Source organism: Protopterus annectens, chromosome 8.part0 (assembly GCF_019279795.1).
Source record: "Protopterus annectens isolate FY-2018-M chromosome 8.part0, PAN1.0, whole genome shotgun sequence".
NCBI classification, from domain to species: Eukaryota; Metazoa; Chordata; order Ceratodontiformes; family Protopteridae; genus Protopterus; species Protopterus annectens.
In genome coordinates this window covers 1,396,890,156-1,396,904,528 of record NC_056741.1, presented here as the reverse complement: position 1 = coordinate 1,396,904,528, position 14,373 = coordinate 1,396,890,156, and the positions used below count along the sequence as shown (strand labels likewise).

Genomic DNA, 14,373 nt, shown 5'->3' with positions numbered 1-14,373 from the left:
TACAATTCAGAGTGGAAAAGGATGATGATGAAGCAGGAGAGAAGTTCAAAAAGTAAGAAGATAGAGAGACAAATCCTTAAGGAGAGTAATAACAACCCTACAGAATATTACATTCATAAAGTAGCAAAAGAATTCTGGGAACTAAGCCAACATAAGAAAGGAGAAAGGAGATTTTCCCAATAGGGATAACTGCAAGTAAGGGTTACAGAAAATAGGCAAGACAGGAATGGGCTTTACTGGAGTAAACTCGTAAAGGAACCAAGGTGTGGGGTATAAATAATTAGAGGAAAAGGAAAACAAGTGGGTTGAGATCAAGAAGATGTTTGGACTGCAGGCTAGAGACTGCCTTCCCTAGCAGGAATTGATATCTGAGTAAAGGCAAAAAGACATGGATAGGGAATCATAAATGAAAGGCCTGCTTTGGTGTTTTTTTACTTAAATTTAGAACAGAAGCAGCTGTTAAAAAATCAGTAATTAGTAGGACATGTAAAATATTGCATGATACCTATAAAAATCAATCAGAGGATGTTAGGAAATATTGGGAAGAGAGACTAGAAAAGCAATTTAAAAGGGAACAATTGGAGGACATGTGTATGACTCTCATGTATGCAACAAAGTCCAGAAAGTTTAGAATTCTTGCATGGAAGTGTCTGGATATGTATCTTATACCCCAAGCTGACTTCAAAGTATTTTTTCTCGGGTAGATAGCAAATGTTAGGATCATAAGATCATAGGAGGTTACTAGGCTATTGACCGGGAGGTCATTTCAAGCCTAGCTGTTTCATCCCAATGTAATATCATAGATACTCTAGTCAATACCCAGGATTGTATTTAGTAATGACTGCCTGTGTCCAGGAGGGCTGTGGGTGCTATCCCTGGTAAGGGGAATTATACCTAATTATGGTCCTGATTAGTGAAGAGTATAGGGGGGTTATAACCTCCTTTGCTCTGGAGGTGATGCTTTTGCTCATCAAGTGTGCTACGTAGAAAGCCTTCCTTACTGCAGTAGACATATGGTGATCAAAGTTAAGATTGCAGTCTACTTGTGATTCCAGATCCTTTACCACTTTGTAGGTACATAGGGTATTGTTGTTAATTTGATAATGTGAAGAGACATTGTTTTTACTGATGGGACTGATGATGCATTTCTTTGCATTTAGTTTGAGACCATGACTAAGGCACCAGTCATTGGTCTGCATAAGACCCTCCTGTAGTATACTGATATAATTTGGAGATTCAATAATTGCACCCAGTTTGCTGTTGTCTGTAAATTTGTTCAGACACAGCCCCTTAGTTTTGGCCTGAACTTCTGAGAAGTATGTACCAAACAGTAGGGGATCCAGCACTGACCTTGTGGCATCCCACTGTTGACAGGTCTGCTAGATGATGTGGAGTCACCCACTTTGATAGTGTGTGACCAGTGTGTGAGTCAATTAGCACTCCAGCTTACAACAAAGGGGTTTACATTCTGTTTGCTTAGTTTACCTGTAATGCCTGAGTGTAGGATTGTGTTGAATGCCTTGGCCAAGTCAAGATATGCTGTGTGCACAGGTTTGCCCTCATCAATAGCCTTGGTCACACTTTCAAAGAAATCCACCAGCTTTAACAGGCAGGAGCTGCCCTTGATAAAACTGTATTGGGTTGGATCCAGGGTTTGGAGGTTGCCTGTGTATTTATGATGTCCATGATTATATGTTTCATGGATGTACAGATAAGGCTGGTTAGACTTATGGGTCTATAATTCTCAGGGTCTGTTTCTGAGTCACCTTTGTGAAGAGGAATAACTGTTGCTGTTCCCCATTGCACAAGAACATAGCCTGTGGTTAGGCTGTGATTGAATACGGTACTTAATGGTGATGCTAGTTCATGTTTTAGTTTGTTTAGAGACAGCCTGGGATGCAGTCTGGTCCCATAGAGGCTGTATTTTTTGCCTTATACAAGGCTTAAATGTCCTGCTGTTTGGATATGTAGGGCAGGGGTGGAGTTTGGGGCAAACTTTGTGATAAGTTTGGAGGGGATAAGGTAGTGACATTTTTACCAAATCTGTCCGCCAACAAGTTTGTTATCTCTGTGGGATTAGTGTATGTGATACCATTAGTCAATAGTTCAGCACATGCCTGGGTTTTACCATTTAGGATGTGTACCTAGCTGGTTATCCTTGGCTGTGATTGCTAAGTTCTTTTTCCTCAAAGTTACCCTTAGATGATTTGACATGTTATCTTATTTGCCTGTTGAGGCTGAAGAGGGTGCTTTTCCATTGTTGGGGCCTCGCCTCAGTTTTCTTAGACAGCAACATTTTACATTTGTTTTAAAGTTTGTTGACACTAGCCGTCCACCAGGGCTGCATGTTTTTACTTGGGGCTCTGGCTTTGATTCTCTCTGGAATAGCTGAGTCTATACACTTATACAAGTAATTATACTGGGCTTTAGTGTAAGCTTTAGTGTAGTTACCATTTCCAGCTGCTGATGGGGCTTGGAAAGCATTTATGTCTTCCCTTAGGAGGGTATAGTTTCCGTTTGTGAAGTCTTTTAGTCTGACTTCACCCTTTGTGAGTTTGGGTGTTAGTGCCAGTTAGAAGGTGACTGGTTTGTGGTTAGATTTAACTAATGAGGGTCTGAGAGCTGCAGTGGTGCATCTGCCTGTCATGTTAGTGAGGGCCAAATCTAGCATGTTTGTTCCTCTTGTCGGGGTTGAACAATGTGTTCCTGGGCATTTGAGTTAACAAAGTCAAGAAACTTTTGCGGTAGTGAGTTAGGGCTAGAGTAGGTTCCCCATTTAATAGTGAGATAATGGAAGTTCCCCATGGCCAGAGTGTTAGAGGTATGATGGGGAAAATAGGTTACTGGTAGCATATGTTTTGAGAATATAATGAGTTGGCAGATTTTAAAATTCCCTTCAGACTACTCTGTCAGAAATATTGGGTAAGCGAATGGCTGTAACTAAGGAAATGATTCCTTTGAGCTGAAAGACATGATCTGAATTGCCTAAACATTTATTTATTTATTTATTTATTTTCAGTTTGATTACGGGGAAGTCCACTGGGCCTAAAAGTGCCTGTTTTCAGTGGAGGCCCGGGGAAAAAAGCTCCGTAAGCAATACAAATACAATGAAGGTTACATTATGTTAAAGTAAAATACAAGAATAGAATTCATACATTCAGAAATGCAGATGCATAAGATGTAAATCAAACAACGCAGCTAATAGATAATAGAGAACACCCATTACTGGAATATCAATTCAATACAATATGATACAAATATCTGTAAGAATAGGAACATTTTTTTTTTTACATTGGTGGTACTGATATATACAGTATTTACAGTTTTTAGTGTTAAGGAAGAAATTCATTAGTCAGAGAAAGACTGCTGAGTCTATTTTAGGAGAGTAGAAGTAAACGCAAGCAATGTAGAATAGTCAATGGGGGCATTCAGTAGAATTTATGTAGGGTGGAAGCAGGAGCATTTCCGTTTGGATGATAGGTGTAGGAATAGTTTTTGTCTTGAATGATTCTATGTTGGGTATATTCCTGAGAGAAGGGGGAAGAGAGTTCCATTTCTTACCTAGTGAGAAGGAGAGAAGTAGTTGGCCAGCGGGACGTTTTGGTTTGTAGATGGAGACGAAGTTTTGGTGTTCGGATCTCAGAGATCTATTCGGGATGTATGGAGGAAGGACATTTGTTATGGCTGGGCATTTTCAGGGTAGAATATTAATTTGTGAGCTGTAGTTAGTCGGAGATAGTCTAGGTGGTTAGATAGTTCTAGCCAGTTTAGAGATTGTAGGGAAAGGTAGTGGTGAGTTGATGTTTTGGAATTAGTGGCAAATTTAGAGACCTTATTATAGCAAGTTTCAAGTTTAGAGATGATAGAAGAAGACAGATTAGTTAAGAGAGGGGCGCCATAGAGTAGTGTAGGTAGAAGGTATGTAGTTGCCAGGGTATGTCTAGAGGAGTTGGTAAGAAAGCGGTTGTTCTGGTAGAGCATACCCAACTTTTGGTGGGTTTTCTTTTTGTTTTGTTGTATGTGGATGTCAAATTTCAGGTTTTCGTCTATAGTAATGCCAAGAAGTTTTGCAGAGGGGACAACTTCAATAGCAGTGTTGGTTTGGTTTAGGACTATGAAAGTGTTTTTGTCAAAGGAGAAAGCCCTAGTAGGAGGGAAGAGTAGTATTTTAGATTTGTTAGAGTTGAGGGAGTGATGGTTTTGTTGCATCCAGTTCTCTATAGTGGAAAATGCGATTTGGGTTTTGGTTAGTAGTTCAGGTAGGTTAGAGGCGGCACAGACTAAGGTAGAGTCATCAGCATATTGGATGACTGTTGTATCGGGGATGGCAGTGTGGAGGTTATTAATAAAGATGTTGAAAAGTAAGGGTCCTAGGATGGGTCCCTGAGGAATGCCGGTTGATGTTGGCAAGAAGGAGGAGGTAGAGTTCTTCCATCTGACAGCTTGGGATCTGTCAGATAGGTAACTGGAGAACCAGGCTAGAGAAGTGGGGGAGAGATTGAGTTTGGTGAGATGAGAGAGAACGTGTTTATGGGAGATGGTGTCGAAAGCTTTAGATCGATCTAGCAGTAGTGTGGATACTAGTAGTCCGGAATCTCAAGTTTGATTGATTGTTTCTAGGAAGGATATTAAGGCAGTTATAGTGCTGTGGCCAGGGCGAAAGCCATGTTGGGTGGGTGTTAGGAGGTGATTCTGGATTAGGAAAGGCATAAGTTGGTGGTGAACACATTTTTCCAATATTTTAGATATAGGGGATAGAAGGGTGATTGGACGGAAATTGGAAATGTTGGTGTTTTTGCCACCTTTGTGAAGAGGTAGGATGTAGGCTGAGTGCCAGAGTTTGGGTACATAAGACTCTTTTAAGGATCTGTTAATGAAGATACTGATAGGGAGAGCTATGCCTTCTGCAGCACATTTAAGGAAGGAGGAGGGTATATTGTCAGGGGCATTGGAGCAAGGCTTTAGTTTAGATAAGAGCCTTTTTATAAAAATGGTTGAAACTAGTTTGATCTGGAAGTTAAGAGGGCAGTTGTTGGTGTTGTTGGGTAAAGTGGAGAGAGAGTTGGGAGAATTGTTTTTAGGGAAAGTTTTTGTGAGCTTAGCTATGGATTCAGTAAAGAAAGTGTTGAAGTGAGAGCTCAGCTCCAAGTCAGTTAAACTATGGTCAGGGCAGGGATTATTCCTGTGAATTGACTGATTTCCAGAATTGTTTTGGGTTTTTCATATTGTTGGTTTGTAGTTTATTATAAAAGATTTTTTTGTCTGAGGAGATTAATTTCTTTACTTGGTTGTGGAGTTGGGTATACTGAAGTAAGGTAGAAGACGTTTTATTTTTCTGGTAAAGCTTCCAGGATTTGTCCCTGAGGTGCATGCTTTGTTTTGTTTCATTGGACAGCCAAGGAGCAGGATTGGCTTTGACACATTTGTTTCTTAGAGGGGCTAGGGAGTTGAGAGTATTTAGGAAGACAGAGTTAAAATGTTCAACGGCGTTGTTAAGGGGGAGAGAGTTTAGAATTTGCCAGTTTATTTGTTTAAGAATATTTGAGACAATTGTTGGGTTGAAGTTGTGAAGGTTACGTGTTTGAATGTAGTGGTGTTGATATTGAATGGAGTTGGCTGAGTGGTGAATAAAGGCAGGGAGATGGTCACTGAAGGAGTCAGGGACAGTGCCAGAAAGAGTTATTTTGTGTGGGTGAGAGACTAAGATCCAGTCAATGATGGAACCAGGGGGATGTTTTTTGTTAGGACGAGTTGTTGAGTGGATTACTTGGGAGAAGTTGTAGAGGTTAATGGACAGGGAGGGAGAAGGTGTGTTAATTTTATTCCAATCTATGTTAATGTCACCAATAATGTAGGTTTCATATCTTATTTCAGAAGAGGCCCAGTGAAGAATGTTTGAGGGTAGAGATGTTGTCGCCTGGGGAGATATATAAGGAAATTATGCAGATGTTCTTATGTTTATTTAGTCGAAGAAGGCTTGCTGTAATTTCAGTATTTTTAAAGTGTGGGGTTGGGATTTGAAGGGGGATTAAGGAGAGTGGGTTAGAGTAGATTACAGCAGAGCCTCCACCTTTTTTATTTAATCAGTCACGTCTAAGGATGTGGAAACCGTGAGGTAAGATTTCAGAGTCAGCAATATGAGGTTTTAGCCAAGTTTTAGAGATGGCTAAAATGTCAGGTTAGTTATGGTTAATCCAGGCTTGTAGTTGGTGAACTTTGTTGTTTAGGCTCTGGGCATTCATAGTGAAGAATTTAAGAGTGTTAGCAGAGAGAGCAGAAGGAGTGGAAGGGGGGAAAGGATTATTTGTAGTAAGGGAAGTAGGGGGAAGGGGACTAGGGTTATTTGCTGTAGGAGAAGAAGGGGGAAGGAGGAGGATGTTATTGGGAAAGAGGCAGGGTCCAGGGTTGGGATGGATATCTCCGGATAAGGCTAAGACATTACAGGAGAGAACTTTTAGTCTTATAGGTTTGCATAGTAGGAAGTAGTTAGGGAGTAGCAGTAGTTTATGGGAGAAGGTTTTAGATGTGAAGAAGAAAAGTTTGGGTTGGAATAGGTGGAGTAGGTTAGGTGGAATGAAAGAGAAGGATATGGAGTGGAAGTGAGTAGATAGAAGTGGGGCAAGGTGAGTGCAAGGGATTATTTGCGAAAGAAGTGTGAATGGGAGAGAATTAGAAGAGTAAGAAGTAGCGTGATACAGGGGAATAAGAAGTATGAGAAGGGAGAGAGGGAATCGGATAGTATAGAGGATGTTGGAGGACATTCTTAGATTGGGGAGGGGTAATGAAGAGGAACTGTAGATAAGTGGATAGGTTGGTAGATGAGGATTGGAAAAGAAGAAGAAGAGGATGGAATTATTAACAGGAGGAGAGGTAGAGGTAGAATGGGAAAGAAGATGAAGGGGATGAAACCCGAAGGGGATGAGATTATTAACAGGAGGAGAGGAGGGAGCTGAGAATAGAGATGTATATAGGATAGTGGAGAGGGAGGAGTAGTAGAGAAGGAGTGGGAGGGTTAGGAAAGAGAAGGGCTTAGACTAGGATAGTGGAGTGGGAGGAGTAGTAGAGAAGGAGTGGGAGGGGAAGGAAAGAGAGGGCTTAGACTAGTTAATTGATAGGTGGGAGGGGTAATAAGGTGAGGATTGTGATTAGTTAATTGTTATGAGTGGGAGGAGTAAGTGCGAAATAAATGTAGAGGTGCTGGGGGTGGGTGAGATTTGGGGGCAGGGTAGGGGAGTGGAGTGAGCCCACAGGGCGAACAGAGTGGGAAGAGCCAAAGAAAGGAGAGTGTGAGGAAAACAATCAGAAAGTGAGAGATCCAGGAGGTAAGTTTGCAGCGATATGTGGGAGTATGCCTTGTTAAGTTTAATAATGTTGGCTGGCAAAATAATCAGTTGCTAGAAAATGGAAATCAGAGTCTAAACCAACTATATTTGAAGTATTGAATATTGTAAAAGAGATAAAAGAACTGGATAGTTAACAAAACTGTACTGCATTTATTTATTTGCTTCATTATTTATTGTTGGCCTCTGTCTGCATTTTGAGTGTTTTGCTCTAAGCCAACTAGTTTCACAGTGGGGGTGCTTTGCATTCTGTGGAGTCAGCCTACCAAGGTGTTAGCTACTGGTTAACACATCTGTGTTTATCTGATTGCCTGAGGGTCTATTTTCTCTGTTGCACTTCTGGTATAAAAGACTTATGTGAAATTGTGCTCAGTAGCAGAGCTGATGTAACAAAACTGATTACCTGGCAGTGTTTGACTCTATAGCCACCTGGACATACTAAGCTGATATGAGTATACTTTTTGCACTTGATCTGTTTCAGTGATAGTTAAAAAAAACTGTACTGCATTTATTTATTTGTTTCATTGTTTATTGCCTCTGTCTGCATTGTGTGTGTTTTCCCACCTTTCACCCAATTGTTGTTGTACTCTTAAACTTGGTGACTTTGGAATTGCTAGCCCCTGCTGTAAATTCGATTTTTGTCACTCCTCCCATTCCCATCTCATTTGATCATTCAACTGAGTGCACTGAGATCATTTGGGAAGGACTACCCCTTGCTTCTTTCATTTTGGACACTCCTCCCAGTCCCAACTCATCAGCTCAATCTACTGTGTACAGAGAGAGCATTTGGGAAGGCCGACCCCCTTAATTTCTTAATCTTGAACTATTTTCTGTTTCCTCCTGAAAATGCACTCACTGGAGGCTCTCCTCACACTGGAAGATGCTGACATCTGTGAGGTCACAGAAGCTTGGTTCAGGGCTGTGGAGAGCACCCCTGCCTTTCCAGGCTATACCTCATTCCACCCATTGTGACTCCAAAATGAGGTCAGAAAGACTAAGGGTGGTGAAGTCTCTTATCTTCATTAAGGACAGGCACACCCCTAGACTGGTTTGCCAGCATGATGCACTGGAACTACTCCAGGTGCAACTGACAGTTGTCAAGACACCCATCCAAGTTATAGACAGCTATAGACCCCCCCTCCATGACTCAGGACACCCACTCCTCCTACCTGGATCCACTTGACTCCATTAGAGTGTCCCCTAACACCCTGATCCTTGGTGACTTCAACTATCCTGCCATAGACTGGGTGAACTATTCCAGCACTAATGCACTCATCCAATGATTCCTTGACTTCATCAGTTCTAATGCACTAGATTAGCTTGTCTCATCTCCCATAAGGGGAGATAACATTTTGGCCTTGGTTCTCACAAACATGGGCAACCGCTGCACCACTCCCTTACTATGTTCTTCCCTGGTGAGATCAGATCATCGGTCTGTCTCATTCAAAGTTTCTATCCTACCCAATCCTCCCAGCCCTAACCAGGCTAGAAGACTTCTCAAAAGCTGACGACAACCTCCTAAGGGAGGATATCAGTAGCTTCACACCACAACCTCCCTCAGAGGATGCAGACAGCTATGCTGAACAATACGACAATGCAGCCATACCCAACAGAACTAAAACCTGTTCCTCAAGGAAACATAAACCTGTCTGTTGGACATCCTTTATCAACAGGCTTTACAACAAATGGAAAAAAACTGTTGTCCAAGGGTACAAAGGAACAAATTCCAAATTGGAAAGTCCCTCCTTAGCCACAACAAGCAAATTAGATCCCTAGTGAAAACCTCCAAAGCCAATTATGAATCAAAATTAGCCTCTGAAACAAAGGAAAATCACAAAGCTTTCTTCAGTTATGTCAGGATCCTCCATGGCAGAGGCCTGGTTTGTTCCAAGTTAGTACTTAACAGTATTGCTTACACTGATCCTGTTGACTTAGCCAACCTGCTAGCAGATAGGTTCAGTTCAAACTTCATCCCCTGTCCCCGCAAAGGCCCTTTCAACATCCCCAATACTTGTCCCATACCTTACATTTCCATAGATCAAGTGTTAAAGGCCCTATCCAAGGCTAAGAGCACAACTTCCATGGGACCTGATAGTATCCCAGACTGCATTCTGCACCATCTCCAGCAAGACCTAGCTTCGCCATTTAGCACCATATTCAACCACAGCCTAAGTACAGGCTTCATTCCAGCAGAGTGAAGAACTGCCATTGTCATCCCTTTGCACAAAGGTAGTGCCACTACAGACCTTAGAAACTATAGCCCCATTAGCTTGACAAGCCTGATCTGCAAAGCCAATGAGTGTATTATTATGGATCTCATAAACAAGGACATAGGCAATTTCCAAGCACTTGACTCAACCCAGTTCAGATTCGTCAAGGGCAGATCTTGCCTGTTGAACCTGGTTGATTTCTTTGAGACTGTCATCAAGGCCCTGGATGAGGGAAAGTCAGTACATACAGCTTACCTTGACTTGGCCAAGGCCTTTGACACAATACCCCACTCGGGCATCATCAAAAAGCTAACACAACTTGGCGTAAATCCCTGTCTCATCAGGTGGGGGGGCCTACTGGCTCATCAACAGGACCCACAAGGTTAAAATAGGTGTCTCTACCTCGAATAGCAGACCTGTCACTAGTCGTGTTCCTCAGGGATCTATCCTGGAACCCCTACTGTTTGGCATCTACTTCTCAGAGGTTCAGGCAAACACAAAACATCTGTGGCTGATCAAGTTTGTGGACTACTGTAAGCTGAGTGCTGTTTTTGACTCCCCAAATGTTGTTAACATACTGTAAGAGGGTCTCACAGCAACAAATGACTGGTGCCAAAGTCATGGCCTCAAGTTAAATGCAAAAAAATGTATCATCATACCATTCGGCAAAAACACAGCTCCTACTGATTACCACATCACTGGTAACCCCCTAAGCATCCAACTTGTGGTGAGATACCTGGGTACTCAGGTTGACAACAATCTCACATTTGACCATCATGTAGCGGCAGTGGTCATAAAAGCCTTTTGCTTGGTTCATCCCATAAGTAAAGGTATTGCATCCAGAAAAAAGGAGGTTATTACCTCTCTATATCCCTCCCTCATTAGGCCAATAATTGAGTATAATGCCCTATTTGGCATGTACCTCTCCAAACATCAGCACCAACTGGAAAGGCCACAGAAATACCTCACAAAGAGAATCCATGGCCTCCAACACCTGTCCTATGTGGACAGGCTCAAATCACTTTCACTCTACTCGCTATTGTATAGATTCCTCAGAGGTGATCTGTGTCTCGCCTACAAGGCAATCTCGGACCCTGCCCTACCAGAGATGCTCCATACCCATAAGTCTAATTCCTTGCACATTACTCACTCAAAAGAACTAAATCTAATAAGCGACATCAACAAACCTGCTGGAGAGACAGGTTTGTTTCCCAGAGGCTGCCCCATCTCTGGAATAGACTTCCCATACATGTCAAACAGAGTACCTCACTGACCCTCTTCAAGCGTAACCTTGATGAGTAGATGGGAAACCACAAATTTGTCCCAGGGGTTCCACCTGTGTCACTCATTGACAAGGGCGACAGGTGCTAACTGAGGTTTCTGTTTTGGGGATAAACTCTTTTGGCTAGGCATGTAAGGGCCCCAGGGCCATTAGCCTAGTAATCTCCTATGATCTCCCATGATCCTATGGAACAAGATATTTAGAAAAGGGAAGGAGCAAATTACTCAGAAATAAATGGAAAACTACTATATATAGATTAATGTTCAGGAAGAGGAGTGAACTTTAAGGGAAGGCAGGAACTGAGCAATTTATGTAATGTTGGACTGATGATAGATATACAAAATATATATATATATATATATATATATATATATATAATGTATAACGTATATAAAATGAAAAAAGTAAGCAAATGAAGGCTGTGGGAATTAAACCCTGCACTATGGCACACAGTTTTTTTAGTAGCCCATAGCCTTAATACTCTGTGCTAACTCCCAGGACAAAATAGTCCAATTACCTAGCATGTGAGAGTAGAACCCACATTATTCTGGTCTTCCATCATGGAAGCAGGTATGCTACCTGTTGAGGTACTGACAGTTCTTTACATTTGTATAACTATGAAGTTGGTATGGAAACATCTGGCGAGGAGCAGGGCTTCTTTTGCTAGCTGGTAGGAGTGTTTAGTTTATGTTTCTTATTAATGTGCTGGTATGTTGAGAGATTGGGTTTCTGTGCATTTGGGATTTTGTGAATCAGGATTTTTTTATTCAACAGTTTATTATATATATTATCTATATAATATATTCCTGACTTTTATCACCAATTTAATATGTAAATGCTTACTCAGGCAAAGAGCTACATTATCTGTAAGTTGGAGTTGCCAGAATCACTCATATCTGTCCACCAGCTGTCCTGTGTATTTACTGTGTGAACACTTAGTGCTCTTCTTACTCAGTCAGAAGTAATTGTGACAGTACAATGCCTGACATCTGTGTGAAAATATTTACTGCATTTCTCTGGTGTGCCTGTTCAATTAGCACAAACAGCAGCTGCATCACCAGAAATGTTTGATTTGTTTATAATCATCTGTTTCTTTGATTTCAGGTTTTGCTGGCATTCAGGAGAATGAGTACGCATTTCTTCTTCACGATGATAAAACCTTTGTTAAGGCTACCATTATTACCATGGAGTAGGCTGCTGTATTCATCACGTGCATGTGTTTTATCGAAACACATGTCATCTGCCAGTACTACCACCACTAACAGCATGTCACCTGTAAACACGCACAAAGAGATAAAGTCCGTGGATGACTTGCCAGGATTCGGAATGTGGAAGTCACTCTACTGGCTGATTATCAGAGGTTACCTGCTCAGGACTCATGAACTGCAGGTGCTTATGATATTTTGCACTTTAGTTGTTCTAATATTTATGTTGGTTATAGATTTGGTCTTGCTTACAAAAATGTAGGGTGAATTCCTACATTATTTTACAAAATATTTATTTACAGATGCTTGTTATTTTCCCATTTCTGTGTAATATACCAAAAGGTTCCCTTTAGGCACTCTGTCATACATTGCCTGGTTTGTGTTTCACACTTGATTGTTTGATGCTGTGTTTCTTTCACCAATTTGTGTTGTGAAATATGAGGCATAGCACTGCACTATTTAGTTGGAAGTCTGAGACCAAAGTGTACTGAAACAAGAGTCAGACTTTGTTTATGATCTTTATTCAATGTGCATTGACCTCAAGAGTGAAAATAATACAGGAATGGGAGTGTTGGGAGCTTGTCTTCTGCAGAAATATTCGATTCTCTTTGTAGATGCTGTATGTTTACAGAAACCAATTTCATTTTGCACACTGATGACGAGAGTATCTTTTACTTGAAACAGGGGTTTTGTGCAAGTATTAGTTGAGAGAGGGTATAATTTGAAGCATAATAATGAAATCTTGGCACTCTGAGCACAAACATGCAAGGTTTCCACTATGACTTGGTGAGTTGCAACTTGATGAAGAGCCAACTCAATCAACAAAATTTACTGGGGAATCAACCCAACAAAAAACTAACTGTAAGCATCCTTTTCAGGGGGCAAGGCCCCTACAGTCCACAAACTTGCATATGTATCATAACATCATGGTTGTGCAAACATGACAAAGGAAGAAATCTCCAAAACAAAAGGAATCACTGCCACTGTATACTTCAAAACTGCATTGTTAATGATTTCCTCTGGAGAACAGTGATGTGGAGTTCGCAATCACTAAGATGTCCTAAGTTGCTTCGTTATGCAGTTCGTACTTGATGAACAGAAGAGTATATTACAATGATATCAAATTATTAATGTCCTGGGACTTTCAAGATGGCTGCACACTGATCAACAACTTTACTTCAGCCCTCCCAATATGAAAAAAGAAATTCAGTTACTGGCTAGTAAGTACACTGCTTGGATGACAGCAAAGATGAAATTTAGAGAACCTGAAAGAAAATTAACTAGAAAAGAGAATAGAAAACATTGTCTGGGAAGAATCCTTCAGCTGTTCAGCAAAAAAGCATTTCAAAGTTCAACTATGGTACAAGAGACCCCACACCCACCCCACACATACACAGAAACATAGCTGCTCAGGGCTTGCACGAGTGCCCCTTCCACCCAGTCTCAAAAGTCATTGGTTTCCCCATCTTTCTGCATAAGTTAATCTATGTTCTACTAGGTGGATTTTGAGTCGGCAAAAAAATAGTGTTGGCAGTATATAAGACTGCCAGTGGGTAAGCTGCTAAAACCATCTGTACTACTGAACTTGCAGCCAGTGCTACTGCTAAAGAAAAAGGATACTTCACATGTCAGTGTACTTCAGGCCTGTTAAAGCCATTTTATTTTAATACATATGGCTTTCTTGCCCATGAGCAGCTTGTCCAGACTTTAATGCATGGCTTCCATACCCATGAGCAACTTTGTTAACCTTTCTCTGCTCCAATGCCCCGTTGAGTTACTCACATTATTTTAGCAAAACCTCTCACACTGCTGTTTAAACCTTTCCTTACTTCCACTGTCACTGATTGTTTTGCTTGAGCTAATACCTCCATCTGTGAGGGGATCTAACATGCTCTGTTTACCCTTACTACTCTCAGGCTTACTACGCTCCCCTCCTCTACCTCCAATTTACACCCACCCCCTCCTTATCTAAATTTATACTGAACATATACCCTTCCCTTTCTCATTCCAATCCCCTCCTCTTCCCACTAGCCTCACCAATTGCTACTCCTACCTCATTTCTCATGATCTAATAGCATACAGACTCTCTTAGAATCTTATACCACCTTCCCTACACACTTATTCTTCTGTACTTCCTCATTTAATTTACTCTCCTGTATTGTTCTAACTTTACAGTCTAAACTTATTCTCCCTTTCCCCCTTGTATAATATTCACATCTTCCTCCTCAGCAAGTCCTTCTTCAATATTACCCTTCCTTTCATAATAGTGACACAAAACATATTACCCACAAACATTTTATTATACACATCACCCACTTAATCATTCTCCAAATACT

The 14,373-nt window shown here is 41.2% G+C and overlaps 1 protein-coding gene across 1 annotated transcript in view; it reads left to right on the top strand.

The window, feature by feature from the left end:
- LOC122809460 (sterol 26-hydroxylase, mitochondrial-like) overlaps positions 1-14,373 on the top strand; it is an 858,859-nt gene that overhangs the window by 52,863 nt on the left and 791,623 nt on the right. Inside the window, exon 2 of the mRNA XM_044080983.1 lies at positions 11,937-12,221. Within this exon, the coding sequence (XP_043936918.1) occupies positions 11,937-12,221 (285 nt within the window). The remainder of the gene's footprint in view (positions 1-11,936; positions 12,222-14,373) is intronic.